The sequence below is a fragment of the Pygoscelis adeliae genome, unplaced genomic scaffold, assembly GCF_000699105.1.
Source record: "Pygoscelis adeliae isolate BGI_AS28 unplaced genomic scaffold, ASM69910v1 Scaffold78, whole genome shotgun sequence".
Classification (NCBI taxonomy): domain Eukaryota; kingdom Metazoa; phylum Chordata; class Aves; order Sphenisciformes; family Spheniscidae; genus Pygoscelis; species Pygoscelis adeliae.
Window position 1 is genome coordinate 2,889,175 of NW_008825409.1, and position 20,882 is coordinate 2,910,056.

The 20,882-nt window shown below is 41.1% G+C and overlaps 2 protein-coding genes across 2 annotated transcripts in view; both read right to left on the minus strand.

Moving 5' to 3' along the window:
* Positions 1-12,155, minus strand: part of RPRD1A (regulation of nuclear pre-mRNA domain containing 1A) — an 86,351-nt gene extending 74,196 nt beyond the window's left edge. Inside the window, exons 1-2 of the mRNA XM_009330481.1 lie at positions 12,015-12,155; positions 11,777-11,873 (exon numbers count right to left, since the gene is read on the minus strand). Coding sequence (XP_009328756.1) covers positions 11,777-11,873; positions 12,015-12,155 — 238 coding nt within the window. The remainder of the gene's footprint in view (positions 1-11,776; positions 11,874-12,014) is intronic.
* Positions 12,156-19,145: 6,990 nt separating this feature from the next.
* FHOD3 (formin homology 2 domain containing 3) overlaps positions 19,146-20,882 on the minus strand; it is a 377,261-nt gene continuing 375,524 nt past the window's right edge. The window contains exon 27 of the mRNA XM_009330482.1: positions 19,146-20,110. Coding sequence (XP_009328757.1) covers positions 20,028-20,110 — 83 coding nt within the window. The 3' untranslated portion in view covers positions 19,146-20,027. The remainder of the gene's footprint in view (positions 20,111-20,882) is intronic.

A 20,882-nucleotide genomic window follows, 5' to 3' on the forward strand; every position in this document is an offset into this window, starting at 1 on the left:
CAGTGCTCTCGGAGCCAGTTGGTCTCCTATTACCCTATTCCTGTGGAATGGCTTATCTTGAGTCATTGTTTCCTTACAGCCTCTTTTTAGAGTTCATCAATGTACTCATGCAGTGACTACCCTATAACAAGGTCAGCACTGTATTTATACATTATTATGGTCCACTCAACATCCATCACAATAGTTAACTTGTCTGATTTCTGTCATAGTAGAGATGACAGAAGTTCATTTAATAGTTCTTGCCTGAGGCCCATAACTTCTTGGCTGAACTAAAAAATATCTTCTAGAAAGATACTCAAAGATTAAATAATTTTTGGAAAATATGATCAAATACTTCATAAAAACAAATGTGTAATGAGACAAAGAAATACAACCAGAAGAAGATGAAAGACTGGGCAGCCTTTTTTCTTCAAGAGATGGGAACGTGATATTTGAGACAATAAATAATATTAGAAAACAATTTTGACAACAAAGTAATAAAAAGGATCAGGAAGAATACCCTGGAGATCATCTTAGTTGTATCTGGTTTCAACATCAATTCATGAGTGCACTGATATTACTCACTCCTGTCCTAAAGCTGCCCCCTCCAAATAAGACGCAGTTCCGTGTAACGCAATAAATCACCGTTCTCTGCTGATTAAATAGCTTAAAGACGTTTATTTAGTCTCTCTAGCTTTCAAGATGAAAGGCCTTTTCCTCAAATACTCAAGGTTTGTAGATACAGAAGGTTCAAGCTTTGTTCCATATACTAGCCTGAAATATCCTTGGCCAAGGACACCCTCAGAATACAATCATCAGTGCAATTGGAAGTGCTAAAATGAGAAGGAACAGGATGAGGCTGCTTATATTGACAGTTCTTTAATTCAGGTCACAGTGTATTGTTCTTGCAATACAGGCCTTCATCCAGAGTAAATGAATAAAGAATATTCGGTGGGAGACTCCACCCTCAGCTATGATTAAATGTACTAAGTGGCAGAGCTTGTTAGTATTTCAGTAAAATTAAGGTAATATTCATCCAAAAGCCAAAGCGGATCTTGAAGGCTGTCACAGTTAGGAAATACGCTTTGTTGTGCATGGAAATTTCTCCAGCCCTGTGCTTTCTGGAGCATCTAGCTCCCGAGATGTAAGGCTGCTTTTTTGCCATTGCAGCAGTAAGAAAGCCTTCGGTCCCCTCTGGCAGCCGTTGAAACACAGTGAGAACAAGCGCCCTCCTCCCTGAGAGATGTTCCTTGGGTCATATGAAGGAGGTGGACACCACCTCTGAGACCCATGATCTGAAAAGCCCAATCCTAAACTTAATGGATGGGAAGAGAGATCAAAAGTCAGTAGGTTGTTACCAACTTGGTAATAAGTAGTATGTTTTGGGCAGTCAGTGTGGTCAAAGGTAGGTGAGACAGCGCCAGGATTCCCAGTCTGGTGGTCAGAGGTGCTGATTTTCTGTTCGGCTGATTTTGAGCGAGTGTGCAGACAGAATGAAAGGTACAAAAGCAATCAGCTTATGAGCCAATTTATTAAACCTGCCCCAAAACTGGATGCAGACCGGCTTGCCTAACTTGCCCAGAAGCCAAGGAATCCACTTTCGCTCAAGCATTTCAAACTGCAGAAATGTTCACTCGGAAAATTCAGAAATGGAAAGGGGTTTCAAAGCAAGAAGCAGAGTCAAGAGAGAGCTTGCAGCCTGGCAAGAAGCCAGAATAGGTGCCATGCTCCTCCCTCCCCAGAGAGGTGCATGTGTGAGCTGGTTGACGTCCCGTGTGCGCTTCCCACCTGCTGCACCCACGTCCCCATGAGAAGAAGATGCTTTTTCTCTTCCAGCTGAAGGCAAGGCGTGCCGATTACCGCTGCCAGCAGCCAAAAGCTAGGAAAGAGTAAGAGAAGGGAGGGAGGAAGGGAGCAATAAAAACCAGGAGATGAGAGAAGGAGGGGTGGGAGCAGAGAGCTTGGATTCGCTTAGATAACGAGTGATCGGGCTTGGGAGCACGCAGTGGTCTGGAAGCACGTCGGCTGCTGCTAGGTGATCTCCCTGCCCTCCGTGACTGTAGTTCAGCTGAGAAATGCAGGTCTTGATTCAGATTCCTTGTCTGGGGCTTTGGAGCAAAGGGTCTACACCTGACCCAACTCTCACTCAGTGGAAAACCAAAGAAGGCGGGAGGCAGCCACAGCTGCCTACGGCAATCGCAGGTCACCGGCTGGAGCGGGATCCCCAGCCACCATTTTATATTTTCCAGACTTTTCAGAGTAGATTAAGATATTTTCTTAGGGCTTCCTTAGGAGGCTAGAAAAGTAGGACGTCTGAAGAGATTTCCAGATTACTAGGAAAAGGATTTGTAGGATTCTAAATTTCTAGGAGAAGGAGGCTTTTCTAGACTAATCTAGCCTACGCAAAATGGCTAGATCTCTACATCGTGAGAAGAAAACTTCAAAAAGGCTTGTCTCATCCCTTTTATAGATTATTTACAAATAAAGGGATTACCAGTGGAATGAGAATACTAATGAGAAGTCTTATTGAAGTACTGTTATGAACGAGTGCTAAAAATAAAACCATTTTGTATTAAATGTGAAATATTGGAAGTTAAACTCTAGGATCTGAATCAGGTAGGTATAGAGCTCAAACATGAGGACTTCATCTTGTCCGGAGTTCCCCGGGCAGAGGAATGAGATCAGCGGCCTTCCCTAGTACACATGAATTTCTGCATGGGCAAACCTGGGCTATACCCAACAGGCTGGGTCCAACAGGGTGCTCTCTCATTCAGTGCACAGAAGGAAAAGCTTTACCTCGGTGATAAGCTCTGCAGTGGCGTTTTTCAAGTGAGGGCGAGAGCGTCAAGTTTTAATCGGCTGCATCAGCACAGTGCAGCTCTAACTGATACAGGACTGGTTCGCAGAAAGAGAAACTTGCTTTTAGCATGATTTTAGCCATGCCTCCTTTTGTCAGCAAGTAAGGAACATTAAAAACAATTCTCCCGTTCTGCGAGGACACACTGACACTCCATGCATCTTTTAAGCTTTTACTTCTCTCTCTAATTCACCTTCTTCTCAAGTCAATAGGGTCACAAAATGCATGAATCTAACTGGCAGGCTTGCAAATTGACTGGACTGAAAAATGGGTAGTTACAGCATTTATGATAGACAGCATGTGGAGCCATATTCAGAAAAAGTGCACTGTGATTACTGACATTTTTACAATTTTACATTTTGCCCAATAAATCTCATAGTAGATAAGTACAGGGAATTTGTTCAAGAACCTTGCCATATTCAGTATTTACAACTATGATTTTTTTGGATGTTCACTGTGACTGAATCCCTGTTTTCCCCTATAACTCTCTAACACTTTCTAAACTTTTGTTTCTAAGTTTTGAACCTTTTAATGACAGATTAAAATATATTAAATCACTATGATCATAACCAGCTTATATATGCAGGGAGAACAGCTCCGTGTAATATTATTTTTGGTATTTAAGTCTGAAAAATGTGAAAGAGGAAAAAAGTGACACAGAAAATTTAGAGAGAATACTGTGAATGAAAACTTGGGAGTTCTGTGAGAGCTGTTAATTAGATAATCGGGTTTCCTGATTTTCCAATGAGGAAAGAAAATAACTTTGGCTAAAAGCCCATCATTTCTTTTAGTGGTAAAGTGAAATCTGTAAGGTGATAAATGTCAAATGAAAAAAAAGATGATGGCAGAAACAGAAATTATCACTGGCAGAGCTACGAATGTTAAGAAGAAATTTGCATATACTAGACATTAATCCTTGCAATAGGATAGCTCATTAGCAGTAAAACTGTTAATGCAGGAGTGTTGATGGAGAAAAGACAGAAGCATGGCATTAATATTTCTGTTCTACATTTGGAAAGAAGCAGAACGAGATACTCATTTCATAACAGAAAACTAAGTTTTTAACCACTCTGCTAAGCAGTATTCAGTAAGGGAGAAACTATGAAAAAATCATCAGGCCTGAATATCTTGAATATAAAAGTCCTGAAAGTTTTTGCTGGGGGATCTTTAGTCCAGGGGAATGAACTTTTAATAATACTTTGAATACCAGCAGGATTCCAGAATGCAAGCACTGTGCAGGAGTCAGGGAGGGCGAGGGGGATAACCCGGTGGAGTACAGCAGGCTCCTGTTAATCACCCCCAAAATAAATGGAAACATTAATATGGTATTGCCCCAACTGGAGGTATTCAAGGACAGCGATATAATTAATGTGTGCTTTTTTCTAGGAAATAAGTTCATTTAAACAAACTACAGATCATTACTTGATGAGAAAACAAGATTGGATTATAAAAGTAACAAAGCAGATATAATCTATGTTAGGCATTCTGGAAGGCATTTCACTTTTTAAAATGCATTCCATTTCATTTTAATACAAATGGATACTATAAAGCATCAACAGAGCACTTCAAATGCATTAAGAACTGGTTTTCTGCTGTGCCATATTCCAACACTAGGATATCCGACTAGGATATCAATGCAGCAGTGATTGCCACGTTAGTGGCAACGCAAACACATGGATCTACATGTGACAGCAAAGCATTAAAAAAGTGGAGCTGTATCTGTGACCAGTGGTATCTAGAGCCACCGTCCTACCCACTTCGCATATGGACCCTGCCATATTCCCTACTACATCAGGTAAAGGTGCTGTTGTAACCTGCAAGTGGATTGAACCATCCCATCACTGCTCCACATCCCGTAACTGTTTTCCCAGGCTCTTCTGGTCCAAAGAAGGCGGCTGTAGTTACTTGATTTTTGGCAAAGCAAATGCATTATCAAATTTTTTAACTCCTCAAGGCAAGAACTACCTCTGCTTTACTTGCCTATACAGTGCCAAGCCCCACGTGCCTTTGATATCTGTTTACAAAGGTGTTTTTATGCATGCAGATCATCTGCTGGCACATCTCAGAGGTTGAATGGGCACAAAGAACAATATTCATTTACACTAAGCGCTAATTATCTGTTCTGAGCTGGACTTGTCACACTCAGAAGGCACTAGTTAGGCCCTTCCTTCAGACACACATTCTCTGCTTTCCTCAGTTTTTTGAGAGCTACTTACATACACCCACAGCAAAATTTGGTCATCTGCTTGTCCCTGGCCCAAATATGATCTGCAGCATAAACAGAGAGCGTGCCACTCGCTTACTGACAGCTGCCTTTCAGCTTCATAAAGCCTTGCCTAAGCGCTCTAGCTTGTCTCTACTGGGTGCTCCTCCAGGTGATGTCTGGACGATTGGAGGTGTCCTGCCGCCTGTGTGAGGTGTGGCATCAGCTCTGCTTTTCAGAAGCCTCCTTGATGAGAAGTTCATCAAATGTGCAGTATACTGAGATGTGAAATCACCCACAGTCCCTGGGAGAGTTTTCAGAACCTTCTTCTAGAATTATTTGGTTTGGTCAGGCTGCGTTTGGTTTGTTTGTTTTTTCATTTCAGCTGTGCTTGTATGAACATCTGGGCAAACAGTTACGTGCTCAAATAGTCATTGGCATACTGTACTGACATGCAACTGGTCTACAATTAAATACTCACACACACAACGGAATCGTAGCAGTTGTGACTACTCCAACTGACAGGTCAGCAGTAATCAGTCCATTATAATCTAAAAGACATACATTTTAGATGGCAGGGATATTTTGTAGCCTCATACGCAAACTTTAAAACTTCAGAGGTGACAAATAGAGAACACTATCATCACTTAAAAAAAAAAGTCTCCAAAGTCTCATGGTCTACTTCAACTCCAATTACCCTCTGGGCATAACTATATTCATGAGGTTTATCACAGCCAGAAACTTCAGCCAAAAGTTCTTTCCAAAGCTGTGGATAATGTCATTTCTGCCAAGTATAAGTAAAGACTTTGAAAACACATGCCACAAGGCAGTTATCCTGCAAGCACAGTCCTCTCAATTAAGAGACCTGAATTGGTTGGTTGCAACATTTGAAATGTTGACAGGGCTGCTCTTAAGGATCATGTATTTTTTAAGAAGTTGTTTGCTATGATGTGCTATGAAGTCAAAACGTCTCAGAAAAGGATCTATAGTGGAAAATCCACTTAAGAATAAGGTAGGCTTTAATGACAGCCAGAAATTTTCTGACATCGGTGCACTCAAGATTGCATTCACATTTTATAACGGGAACAAGCAAAGATTGCCTCTTTTCCTCGTTGCTATAGCAAAGTGCCATTTTATATTGTAGTCATACTGAACGCAAGCATCCTTCAGCCTGATTCAACGTTGGGCTCTCGATAAGTAACCATGACTAAGCGTTATATAAACAATTCTGTATCTAATGGTACTACAGTCTGTGCTGAAATGCATTTACAGCTCCAATACGCAAAGATGTCTAATGTGGTTCAAAGCAGCAGAAAAAATTCTCTTCTCCATCAGTTTGTGCTGTGAGCTCAAATTTCAACTTAAAACCTGTAGCTCATAAAAGTGTAAGAAAATCTTATGATATCAGAATAAAGGAATAGTAATTGAAACTCACATTCTGTTTTCTGCTTATCTGCCAAGTCAACAGAGCTGAGTAGATATAATTGCCTACAAAATTTAATCCGTCACCTATTAAAAAATTATACATCCATTTACATAGTCCAAAAACATTATGTCAGAGCAATCTGTTTTAAACTCCCATTTTCTGAGGGAGTTCTTGAACTCTTACCATGAGTATAGGTATTAGCAGTAGCATCTTACACTCTTTTTGAAGCACTAGTGTTACCTATAATTTTCCATATTGTTTCAGTCTAAATGAAGAGATGACTTATGGAAGTCTTTGGCTCACTTGATTTTGCTTCTGGATTTCAACAGCTGCAGTCTAGTGAACATAGACTTCTAAATTTGACCTTTTTTCTTCCAACTTCAGTTCTTCTAGGTCTTGAATTCCCAGTGAAGGTATGTCAATAAGCAAACTGTAGGTAGTAATTCCTTTACATGAGCAATTCATATTCCATTATGTCCTTATATCAAGATTGGCTTGGCTTTCCAATCTATCACGTCCATAACTTGACAGAAAGTGAATTTTCTGTCCTGTTAATACCTTTGAGGTATTAGAATGGTCCCAGGGTCTTAATCAGTACAAAGAAAGTAAAAAGCTTCAAACCTGTTGAAAAAGGAAATCTGTATTTTGATGTTTTTCCAGATTCTTAACACTTTCTTCTATATTTATCAGAATTTCAAAACTAATCTATTTTTTGAAGTTTAAAAACACAAATTTTGTTTGAAAACATAGAATCAGATTTTTAAAAATCTCTTTTTTTTTTTTCCAGGAGGGTCACCAAGACTGACCACCTTTCCAAACAGTGCTGGTTTTCGTTTCCTCATCAAGAAATTCCAGATCAGTTCTAGTTACTTTGATTTCCCAGACTGGACTCCATAATGACGCATCCCCCGGCCCCAATTTTTTGAGTTTTCTGATGACTTTTACATTCAAGTTCTCCTTTTCAAAGTTTCTACATTTGTCTGCATCAGAAATTTTTCTGCATGAAATAGAAAAGAGCATCAGGTTTTTTATCTTCCTCACTTGCTAGCAGTAGTTTCTGTATTGGATATTAAGCTAACGTTAAGAAAATGAGTATTTCAAACCAATGGGCCTGTATGTGATTACTTATTTCTGGATCCCAGGAAGGAATCACAGAAAGGGAGCGCAGCGATATTATTTGGGAAATTGTTTGTCATCAGGGGTCTGCTCCGAGGGGTCTGTTCTTACTCCTGGGTCAGCACTCTGGCGTCAGAGACCACACAAGGAAATTTATAGATCATGTGCAACGAATTCCTGGAACCTATTGCCAAAAAGAAATTAACAGAAACAAAAACATAGGACAGTGAGTAACCAGACCCTTTAAGCTGATCAAAGAGAAAGCCAACCACTACCTATCTGGAGTTAGAAATATTTCTCAGAGACTTCTATTCCCTTTGTACTCTGACTTTGCAAGAAAACTACCCCTGAATACTGTGAAGACGGCAATGTTGTCAGGAACAATATACCTTCTGTAAAGCTTTTTTAGAGTTTCCTGTGAATTGTGGTCCTTATATGCAGAAATATACATTTTCTGCATTGCAGTAAGCCAGCTTTCTCTCCACAATTACATCCTTTTCACTGCCAAGGAGAAAGTTAAGCTGCTAACAGTCTGACTGGGGAGACCACAGAGCTATTTGACTCTCATCTTCCTATTTCCTCTGATCAGTTTTGGCAGCTGGGGGTGAATTGCATTAAACTGCCTGTATCTGCTGACCCAGACGGTTTATTAAGAGAGAATAACTTCATCAGGGTGGACAAAGAGTGACTGACAAAGGAGGAAACACTCCCAAGTTTAACCAAAGGTTCTGTCAGTGATATTTGTGAGATCCCTGACTACAAGGGGAGCGACCAACTGCACGTTTCATTGAGCATTCAGAACCTCCAACATAATCCTACTCTAATTTCTGCTTGCTTAGGGGAGATACACATTTGCAAAATCCTCCCAGCTGATGACTGAAATACTTCTTACCAAGGTCTTGTGCAACATAAAGCACAGTGCAGCCATCTCCACAATATTCAACCCCCCTTGAGATGAGAGGGCTCTCTGCGCTTTCTTGCTGGGGTTAAAAGACTCTTTGGCATCTTGTCTGCAGCCTCCAATTTGTTCTGGTCCTTGCCCTCATCAATTCAAGTACCACTGCATCAATTTTTTTAGCTATCCTAAGGGTACAGAATGTTACTTGAAGGAGCCCTAAGGCTACTTAATGTGAGGAAAAGGGAAGAGAGTCCTTTACCAAGGAGAATTGCTGGCCACTTCTGTGCCCGCTGCTGCTTTAATATAGATGTTGAAAACAGGAGAGTCCCAGGTCACAAAACTGATGATGCTCACCCCAGCAACAGTCCTGTACGCTGATCCCGGAGGCTGAGGAATCCAGGCTCCTTCTGCTAAAGACAGAAGTGCAACACCAGCTGAACCACAGCTTACCCCGTGTACCCCAGTCAGCATTTTACTATAGCCGAACAAGAGGTGATGCCCTCGCTGCCACACACTGTAGTAATCTGTGATTGTCTGAAGGCCGCGAGGCCCAGAATGGCTCCTTTCTGTGACCCTTGCCTCATTTATGTTGCATTTATATTTTTGGTACTCACTGCAAAAAAGAAATCTGGGAAATTATCAAACTTTTAAAAACAGATTTTAGATAGCCTGCTTAAGGCAAATCCACTTAACACTCAGGCAATGTATGATGTCCCCTTTCTTATCCTCTCTCTTTGTACACACTGCCCTTCTCTCCTTATAGTCACACAGGTCATAATGCATCCCCTTCTTGTTTTCATATGGTTTAATTAATACACAACTTCTCTAAAAGTCAGTCTTTCTACCTTGCACATTCAGCTAAACGTCCCCTTCCCAGCCTTCAAACTTACTACTGCACCTGGGCTTCACTTAGTCCAATACTTGAAGTGTTGCTGCTAAAATGATCTTTTCCGTTTTCTTCGCTGGCTTCACCTGTATATCAAAATAAGAATATCTTGTCTTTGCATTAAAAAAAAAAAACACCTGCTTATTCTTTCCCTGTACTGCTGATTGGGATGTTGATGTTGCTTTCCTTTTTGTTACCCAAACTAGTTCATTCCTTCTCCCTCAGCGTCCTTTCTGCAGGGAGGAGCCCTCTTTGACGGAGTCTGAGTTTTCACATGTGCCTCGGTATTACCCTTTACTGGGACCTTGTGAGCTTACGATGTCTAAACACGTAAGAAGTTGTGACTGTAGAAGTGAACACTAAGAATGTGTAAGAAACAGGTAACAGACTGCTGATCATTCTTCAGGGGATCCGCATCCCAGTGTACTAGGTCTTCTGCCTCATCGTTGGTTGGAGAGCTCACGCTCTGAAAGATACAAAGAACAATAAGCCTTGCTACTTTCTGACACTGTCAGTCTCATTTACCAATAAATACTTTGCACAAGTTAAACCACTCATATAACCACCTCATTGCCTTTCCGCCTTGCAAAAATATGCTCAGAAGTCAAAATAACAAGTGACCAGATTACAAAATCCACTTGCATATTCAAAAATCCACTTGTGCTGTGAGCACAAATATGCGCACAGATACACTTCCCACAGACAATTTATACATGTTGCTGAGAGGTATTTGAAAATATGAATATTTAGCTTTTACATACCTTAATGTAAAGCCCACCCTCAGATTAACTAATATCAAGTAATCACAACTTTATGAATGCCCTGATTGCCTTTAGAAAGATTTATAGCATATTATCGAAGAATAAACAATTAACACATCATTCTATATGCCAACCAACTCATTCCCACCATAGGAAAGAAAAAAACCTAAAGATGGTGTAAGTTAACATTGCATGGGGGGTGCAGGTTTGGAGAAGGAGCAAAATTGCACGGCAAGAAACTTCTTATACCAGTAGTTTTTAACACCAGCCTTAAACTTACTGGTTTCTAGTAGTCCATCTACCACTGTTTGTCTGTAAAGACATGGTAAAGAATTTTGTCACAATGATGGAGTTTCTACTAAAATTTTATTCTCCTATGAGGAAATTTAATGGTTTTCATGTTCCATAGTAAAAAAAAAAGTAAAAATATTGCAATTGACTGCTTCAAGTTGCTTTGTTTTCAGGCTGTGCAGTGTTTTGGCTTCTAAAAAGATGTAGAATTTCCAAGCTATATAATTTTGGATGCTAGCTGTGTTTTGTCCCACATGCTTGTAATCTGAACACATTTGAGATAATTTCTCTGGAAACAAGGATTCACTCTTGGTTTTCAAGCTATAGTGTGCTATCCGTTCTTGAAAGAGAATTCCCCAGTGAAACTGGTGAGGTTAAAATGATTTAGGGCCTTTTTGTCAGAGAAACAATTCCCTTTTCCATCAAGTTTAACATTCTAATAGTTATCTTTGGGGGCTTGATTTAACATCACTGAAGTCCATCAGGCTCTTTCCACTGCTCACAGAGCCAATAGCATCAAATTTTCATTTGGCTTTGGTCACTATTGCCTGATATTCAATATACTTTCTTTATCATTATGCTCGCAGCTAGCTTTATAGAGATCATCACTGTTGACACTTTGATCATTTACATTTTTATTTATTAACCTGCACAGCTATTTTTCCCTATAATTAATGCAGCATACTTGTGAGGTGTTCCAGACAAACCTATGTGAAGGCAGGCTACTTTGCGTTCAAATAGGTGTCTTGGCATCTTGCAAGAAAAGGTTTCTTTCTTTCTTGACTTTGCTATGAGGTCAATAATTTTCCGTAAGTTTATGTGGGGAAAAAGTTTGTTGAAACGATATCCAGGGCCTCTTTTTAACAATAATTTTCCTTTGCTGTAACTTGCCAAGATTATTTAAGCCTCCCAGTGCATATTTATAGGAAGTTTGGACAAGGATGGAAGGAGGATTCATTTTTTTGAGCTCTCGTTCGAGAGTCTGAATATTTCATTGCTTTATTAAAAAGAAGAATTTTCACCCTGCTGTAGATTTTGGATACCTGCACGAAATCTGTTTTCACAGGTTACTCCAAGCTTTTTAGTACAAACATTTATATCCAAATGCAGTCACAGCACATGCCAAACACATTCCCGCTCCTTTGCGGTGATGGATACACTCCAGAGCCTTTGCCACCTGTCGGCCCCTCACCTGAGCCCTGCCCGGCTCCGGAAGGGCTTTGTGCTCCCTGCACCAGGCTGTGGTTTCAAACCCCTGCTCTTAGGCAAACACGGGGCTCTTCCAAGACAGGCTAATGTTGCCTTGAGACAGAGCCAGTACACTCTTTACTGGAGGCTATGACATGGTTTTGACCTCACCTTTGCCTTCAAGTTTGTCCAGTTTCAAGTGCCGTTGGATTTCACTGATATTTTCTTTTTCTTTGTTGCTTGTCAACTGCTGGTCTTCTTGTATTACCTGAAGTATGGATCAAACAAAGGAAAATACATATAAAAGTTAAGACTAGTCATTTTGTCTGTTGTCAAACAGACAACCGCAGAGAGACCTGAACACTCACCAAGAGAGGGCGATAAACTTATTTGTAAGGTTTTAACATACGGTTAAAGCATTTCTGGTCATCATTACAGAAATAATGGCGCAGGATGTGCCCGGTGATCCTGGGAGTCCCATTTGGGACACTGAAAGGGTCTCACTCTCCTCAGTGCTGGTACACATCTTCTGTACATTGACATGCTCCATGGTGTTTTCCAGATAGATCCAGATAAATAATAAATGAAAGGCTCTTGACTTGGCTCAAGCAAGAGAGCAAGCTTGGTGGAGCGGTGGGAGAGGGGTGGGTGCTGGGGAGGAGAACAGCCCCCTCTGACTCCCAGGAAACAAAAAGCAGTATTATTCAGCAGAGTACCTCCGCAGACGGATGAGCCCTGCTCAGAAATAATTCAGGAAAAGCTGGGAAGAGAGGCCCTCATTGGCATGACACCTCACAAAGACTGTGTTCCTTTCAGGATTTCCCAGCAGAGGTCCGTCTCATCAGATAGTTAACTAACGGAGTACAGCCGTCATTCTTCATTTCCTGCAAAGAAACTCGCAAGAGGTAAAGCTTAAAGAACAGTCCTCTCCCTTTTCCAAACTGCATTCCCATCAGAAAACTTGGAGAAGTTATAATAGGAAAAAAATGTATCTTTTTCTTTAGTTGTGTGTTCTCAAACTGTTCTGAAGGGTCTATAAACCAGGGCATGCAGCTGTGCAATGGATAATCTGCATACTTACTTGTTCCCTGACTACAGGCCAGAGGCTTCTCCGTGACAACATATGAGTTCTGACTGGGCACCAGGTCTGAAAAATATACGTACGCATTGTCATTGCACATCTGGAATTTAGAATTGCTAATGGATATGCTGTGATAGAAAAGAAAAGTGTCTGGCCAATAAACTTGGTTTATATATTTATTTTAAAAAGCATTACCACATTTCTGGCTAGTAGCCTTTCATCCTCTAGACTTTACACCAGTGCATCTGGAATGCTAAGCAGCTCTTTCAGGGATGCAGCCATATCCCAAAAGGCACCTTTTTTATTTGAAATAACTTTAAAAACTAATTAAAAAGGAGAAAGGTGGTGCTTTTCCCTATGGAGCCTTAACATACCTAGCATTTTATATCAGCTCCTACAGTCTCAGAAACCATAGGTGAAAATTCTCTCCCAGACTCTCAGTTAACCTACTTTATCTTCCAGGATGCCGCTACAAACATGCGTGGCTGTCTTTGAATAATGTCTTTTGGCCTTATTACATGTGCAACTCTTCAGAGTAATTACTTGCGAGCAGCTTGTTGCAGGACTAGCAGTGGAAATGTGAGCACTTTGAGTTTCTACGTGTCACTTTGACCCCCTTCCTCATCGTAGTCACCAAACCTGCAGTCAGAGCAGATGCAAGAGTCCCTGTGCTACAGCTCACCCTCCGTAGGGCCGGGATGTCCCGTTTGTCAACTCGGTCTCTCTCAAGTGCTGGGAAATTGCAAGAAAAGAATCAGACACCAGCAAATAGAGAAAACTGCAAGACCACTGCCTGTCCAGGCGCACCTATAGGTGGCCACCAGAAAACTGCATACCACGGGGATGCATGAAATGTATTTCAGCCAAGTTAAGGGCATGCCTCGTTTACTGGCCACCTTTACAGTTATGAAGCCCTGGCAGACACGGCGAGTGTTTCACATCTTGATGCAGAGGCAATCGGAAATGCTCCCCTGCATGCAAGTAGTCTTTAATTTTATTTATATTTGCTTCTATAAATCTCATACCTTTATGCCATGTGCTCTGTGCACAGAGTATTTTTAAGACGGGAACCGACTCCGAGCCAATGGCAGCCAGCAGTAACCCTGTATGTTTAGTGAGGATTTGTAGGGCTGGATTACTGAAATCCTCGAGAACCGGAGACGCATTTTCATTTTCTACGCTCGAGATTAGGAATTAGGCTCAAACTGTGAAACAAGGGGTAAAAAGATCAGCTTTTTATGATCAGGCCACCCAGACGGTTTAATGGCAGCCGTTTTGTTGTCCACATGGTGGCTTTGCAGGTACGTAGAGGATATGGGAAAACCAACCCATGACCCCCCTTCCCACCCATTTCCCACCAAAGCTCCCGTGATTGGCTTCACCAACAAAACCAGAACCAGCCCAGTCAGTGCTTTATAAAGCTTTATTGCAAGATGTGTTTACATAATGCTGTAGAGGTGAGCTTTTTAACTACTTATATCAAGAAATTTTGGACACAGGTCTGCGGTCGGTTTTCCATATTGACCCTGCATGGCACAGAAAAAAACAAAAGAGTGATTGCATCTTTCCATACAGTAAAGTGGGGAGAGTGGGGGAGAAGAGGCAGATGAGGGGCGTGTTAAAAAGAAAATCCCCCTGTTTTACACTAAATGTGACAAAGCTTCTGAAGGATCAATACAAACGGTAGGTGAGCTTCGTGTGTAATAAAATCTTAAAGAGTAATTCAAGTTCTTTATGAAATAAAACTGAGAAACAAAAATGCAGTTTCACGGACAATTAAATTTAACATAAAACAAATTCACCTAAAATGAGAAAACAATAAACAAAACCAAAAACTCAACCAAAAGGACCTGTAGATAATATCTCTGACCATGCACGGCTTGTTTTTTAAATTACAATTCACAGAATAACACTGCTGGAAAGCCTATTTTACACTATGCTACACAGAAGACGAAAAAAACATGAGTAGTAACATTTACACAATTTTACAGTATTTCTCCTTCGTCTAAGAAACACGTCCTTTTCTACTTTACATTTTTTTTACAATTCCCAGCTCACAAAAAAAGGACACTATACGCGCAAAGACAGTCTTTAAAAAGGAGAAATGCACCCAATGCTACAAATAAACCTTTTCTTTCACAGAAGCCTCTGTATTAGATAGTGATTAAACAAAATATCTCCCTATCTGCCACTCAATGTGAAATGGACTAATTAGAAATAATTTTAATTTTTTTTTTTGAGTAAACATAAAACTATACAACATCTCTGAAACTCCTTGAATTACTTGCTATGTAACTATTAAACTGCTTGCCAAAAACCTCTTGGGATTGCATCTGAAATGCCAATTGAGCCAGTTGCTGCCCCAGTCGAAAAAAAGGAAGGTAGGCCTTACGTGTTATTCAAGTGTTTGCAAATAATTTTCAACAGTTACCCATAACCAAACATTTTCTCTTTCAAAAATGCTTCAGTTTATTTTCTTTCGGAGCCTGTAAGTACCTGGCAGTTTTCCCTGCGGAGAAACATCAACACTTGTAGTCCTTACAGCTCAGGCAAGTGTTTCTTGCATCCCGATGCTGGAAACGCAGAGCCATCATCCGAACACGGCGCGGGGTCAGGCTCTCTGCCTACGCACGCAAGCACAACCCGGCTCGAAGATAACGAGGGGAGCGGTACCCGTGTAGTGAGCGTACAGGAGTGAAAAAGGGAGAGGAATAGGCTCGTGCTTCTGTCTGGCACCGCGTCCCTGCACGTCCTTTAGATACCGGCAGGTAGCCTGTACGCCTGCCTACGAGTTGCAGTGGGAGGATAAAGGATGTGGAACCGGTAGGCTGCCACCGCGTCCCCATTTCATCTCGGTGAAACCAAAGCATTGTAAAACCAATAACCACACAGCATACACGCACCTGAGTCCAGACTACTACCATCGGTCAAACGGTTTCTAAAGCATTTTGGATAGACACTTGCTGTTGTTACGCTACTGGGGACACCGGTGTAGAGCGGATGCCTGCAAAAGGAACCACTTACTGCACCTAGAGTGGCATCGTGCCCCTTCGGTTTGCAGTAGATGTTGCAGTCCTCACTTGTGACTTTTCAATGGCTTTTAGCATTCACCAGGGTACGTTCAGGGCATAGCACACCGGGGATTTAAGGTGCTGTCCTGCCATGTTATCCAGTACCTTGAGGGGGAATGGAGCACCTTGCAGGAGGCCCTTGCTGTTCAGTCACATCAAGACTCTGACTCCAAATTTCTGTTAAATCGGGACATGAACTCTTATCTAGATATTCACACGTGACTTTCTATTAAGCTAAAGCCAAAGTCTCGTCTACCTATAAATCTGATGCCTTATTTTGCTGACAGAGTCAATCGGTACAGAGATTTAAAATAAAAGGGGGTCAAAAAAGAAAAAGAAATGTATTTTGAAAACAGCTTTTGACGCTGTTTCCAGTATTTATCGGAGCAAGAAAGACCCTCATTAAAACACCATTTTTTTTTGTTGATTTTGGATTATGGACAGGGATCTATCAAACAGAAGGGTCAGACGTAGCAGCCAAGGGGCTATAAAACATCTGGAATCCACGAGCCTGATGCCTGGCCTTACTGAAAGGTGAAGAGTGATGAATTTAATTTTTGTGAGGGATCTTTCACTCTTGATTGTGGCACACAGCATTCCCTGAGGGTGTTTCTTCACCACAGCCACATAACTGCTACTGAAAGTTATCCCTCAGTTGGGAGCGAGGGAATACAAAGTATTTGTATGCAGTCTGCTTTTAAACACCAAGGGAGATGAAAGGAAATTGGGCTAGCTTCCCTTTGGCGGCCATTTCATATGCTAAAGTTTACCTCAGCATCCAAATCAGGAAGGCATTATAGTGGTAGGCAGACAGACAAGTTATTGGCAGCAGATGGGTGCTGAAATGAACACCAGCAGTGACTCTGAGAGCTTGGTGGAGATACAAAACTCTGGGCACTACATTTGCAGCTGACTGGTACTACGAGAAAGAGAAGAGAGGTAGTTATTATGGCTGCAAGTGTTTAAAAACAGCCTTCACGGATCTCCGAGTGAGAAATGGGAACATGTGTTACTACACCGTGTTTCCGAGACCTTTATATTTGTCACAAAAACAATCCACATCTCACACACATTTTAAAACAACTGTTACATCCTTATGGTGGGGTCTCCCGATGATGGAGGGGCAGGCAGCAACTCAAAACCTGAAGGTTACAACCTGATTAGACAGACAGAGGCATGCAAATATAACAAATTCCTCCATTTCATCTGGAATCCACTAGGTAGATGAAGGGGAACAAATGTTATTCCCACAGCCAGGACATGCTAGCAGACTCCGGAGGAAATACTGCCACCTCACAGATTAGCACACTGGGCTGCTGGCCGTTTTTATCAGGAACTGAAATGGAAATCTTTTCTGTAGTTATTGCATTGTTACTCTGTTTGATGATCTTGTTGCAAGAAACTTTGAGGACAGTGGAATTAATCTGACTGTACACTACTGCATAAACAAGACCAAGTTATCCTTCAGAAAAATTGGTATCAGTTCTACAGAGAGCAGGAACAGAAAAACAGACGTAATGGAAAAACAGACTAGGAAGAATATGCTTCACTTGTAAGACACTTGCATCCAGAGAATCTGAAAGAAACCAGCTTTTTTTTCTGAACTTTTTCTAACCCCATTCCCCATATTTAATTTTCTCCTCGATAAGGAGCATATGAAGTTTTGCACAATTTTTGCACAATTTGTGGAAAATACATATGCCCAACCATTAGTAATTCATCAGCTATGTTATGTTTCAGACACAGATGCTGTACTGTGTCTAAATGAAACACAAATTTGTTTCCTGTTAGCAAGTGGTCACCAACAGCCACCTACTTAGCACATTCAGCGTATTTTAATTAAAATAGTTTTAAAAACTTGTTTGATTTTCTCTCTCCAATCAAATATAAGACATCTGTCAGCATAAATGCATTTTGTTGCATTTTTTCTTCTTTTATCACTTAGCAAGCATCACAGTTCAGCATAACCATTACATTCAGGGTGTCTTCCTCTTGTTTCAGACTTCAAAGACCTCCGCAAACCCCCATTACCTTCATTTCTTTGTTCTAAGCATCCTGAAGAGAGATTTAAAAAGTCCATAATGTGAGCAGCACATAAAGATCCACTTTAAAATCCAGATGCTTGTAGGTCTTGCTTATTTTACAGTGAAATTAATTACATGCCACTTCTTTCTGTTTCCTAACCAGCTTCCTCCTTCCCATAGCTTTCAAATACACAACACATTTTATTAATTACACAACTACTGCCTTCTGCCGACTTGTAAAATTGACTTTTTAACATGCTGAGGGGAAAACCACATCAAACTCGCTGCTGCCCTTAAGAACCTTTGCTCATTAGTGACTTTTTATCCCATGGACTTTGACACGTGAAGATCCAAGGCATCGGCAGATAAAGAATGAAATGTGACGATCAAGAGGGTGGACAGCATAGATAGGATGTTCAACTGCAGATCTCATTGCAGTGTTGGCAGCTACCTGGTTCTCTCATCACTTGGATGCTGTGCTCAATGCGATGTGATGGATGACCGAGGTTTCAAAGGTTTATTGTGCTTGGTTCAACTATCCTGAACAATCTTCAGCGATTGTCCTGTCCCTAATGAGAGCAGAGTAGAATAACTTGAAGTACTTGACCTAGCTTGGGTGCCAGAAGCAACATAGCTATGGCATTAGGAGCCCAGCATAGACTATTAATTAACCCTACTTTTCAAGTGTGTTTTGCAGCCAAAACCGAACCCTGTTACCATGACTAAACTGCTGCAGTTCCCCAGTTAACTAGCTTGAAGAAAGCCTCAGCTGTTATTGCTGTGCAGACACACCCTTAATCTTAGAGGCTAAGGCAAAGGAAAGAGATGATCTTGTGCATCCTTGAGGATCAATTGGCCATATACAGACTTTGGCTTAAAAAGTTCCCTTTTATGTTGCTGTTGTTTGCAGTTCTCTTCAAAATGCTTCAGCACTGGCTAGGGTGACTGTGTTCAATTCATCTTCACTGCTGTGTACGGCCTCCACTTAAAGGCAGAGGAGTTGACTAAAGGTTCTTCAAACACACATGCTGAGGGCAGTTATAAAAGTCAGTTATAAAACAGCGAGATAAGGGCAAACATATTGGAGTGTTCACTGTGGTACCCTCTCCACTTGCATCAAGGATAATCACAAAAAAAGAGTAAAGAACAGCAAAAACACAGCAGGCTTTTAGCAGGGCCATTTCATATTCAGATCCATTAATTTGAAATAAAATCACCACCACATTATCTTGCAGCAGAGAAAAGCAGCATGAAGGGCACAGGCAAGTGAACAAAACTTCTTGATCTTAGCATCTGAATGCATTTATCGAGTATGTAAAATTGTTGGCATAGATCTCTTTGAAACTGTACAAATGCACAGTACGGCCATAGCTCAACAAGAGGGAGGTGTTCTGTGTCCTCCCCTCTGTGTGCATGCTGCTATGTACAGTATGAGTGCGTATTAATACATATGAATTCAGGATCCCTAACTTTCCACTTGTACTGCAGGCCACCTCCTGCCCCACAGGGTGAATCCCACTGAATAACACTGAGTTCCCACAAAAAGACATTCTTTTCCTCCTGTCCAGGTGGAACAGTAAGGCCCCAGAGTGAAAATCATGGCCCAGCTAGCTTCAGCAAGAGCATGATTTCACACCATGACTGTATGTGTATAGATACACGCACACATGTCCACACATTCATTCTGTACATATACAAAGGTACACATACATTTTTACATTCTTTGGTGGCAAAATAATAAAAAAACCCCAACAAACCACAGGGTTGTACAGACTGTGCATCTTTGCTTAATGAATCTGCTTCAGGAAAACTGGGGTTGCGGTAACAGGAGTTATTTTGCCTCTTTAAGGACTGTTCCTTGCATTGACAAAACGCCATACATTTACAATGACTAAAACAGGGCACAAGGAAAGCCAACGTAAACACAGCTCACATAATGACAGATAACTCAGAGAGAGCCCCCTCCTACCCACATCAACACACCATGAGGAGAAGAAGCCATATGCTTTCACCTACAAGCACTCAAACGCTTCCTCAGTTACTGTCCGGATGCTGAGCTGAGCTGCGGCACACCCTTCTTCTGCCCTGGCTGTGGGGTTTCGCTTTTTGTTGCTTATTAAAATTGGACTAACAGAGGACGGGATGTTGGGAGCAGCGGAGGAGGCTGGCAGGTCAATGCCACACCGAAGGGTTGTCAGCCTGTGTGCTTCAGATGAACGGCTCTTCTTGTCGCCACCTCTGGGACGTCAAACCTGCATCTCAGAGGTGCTGATGAGGCCCAGTGCTTTGGCTTCTTCTGGTGTCAGTCCGCTCTTTAGTGTCCTTCTCACTGGACAGTCACAAATTCCAAAAGCAGGCAAAAAAAACCAAACAAAGAAAATGCAAACAATTAGAAGCGATAATTACACAAGACTTTCAGCTGAAAAAAACCCTGTTAACGTGCAAGCTGAGTCAAATCAAAAGTTGCTATGTACTCAGGGCCTTAAGTTCAGAAATACTGAGTAATGCCCTATGCCAAATCCATGGGAGCATCAAGTACCCAGCAACTCCAAACAGTCAGGCAAAAAGACATTTGTCGTTTGACATTTAGTCAACAAAAACTTTTAAGGAAAAATATGACAGCATTTTAAGGTTTTTTTTTCCTCTGAAATTGTATCAGTTGATTTTCAGTCCATGGAAAGTATCATCTGTCCTATTATTTTATAGTTTCATAAAGATTTTTTAAAAGAGCTTTTGGATCTTTATAGGGCTCAATTGAATTTATCACTATTAAATGCTATGTGACCCTTTAAAGGTGTAAAAAAACCAACCCCAAAAGTTAAAAGATTAAAAATGTGACTATTTTATAGTTGATCCAAATCATTACAACTACTGTCTTCATACACGCTCCCCTTTCTTCTGTAATGTTTCCCCGTCCTGGCCCCATTTGCATCATCTTTGCCATTAGTAGTCTGCAGCATTTTAGTCGAATTTAAATGATAAATCTAGGCCAAAATCTTGTTTCTTAATTTTCTATGCAGTGCTCTGAACACTAGCCCCGACATAAAACTTTTAAAATTTGTGATTGCCTTTTTTATTCAGAAACAAGTGACTATGTGACT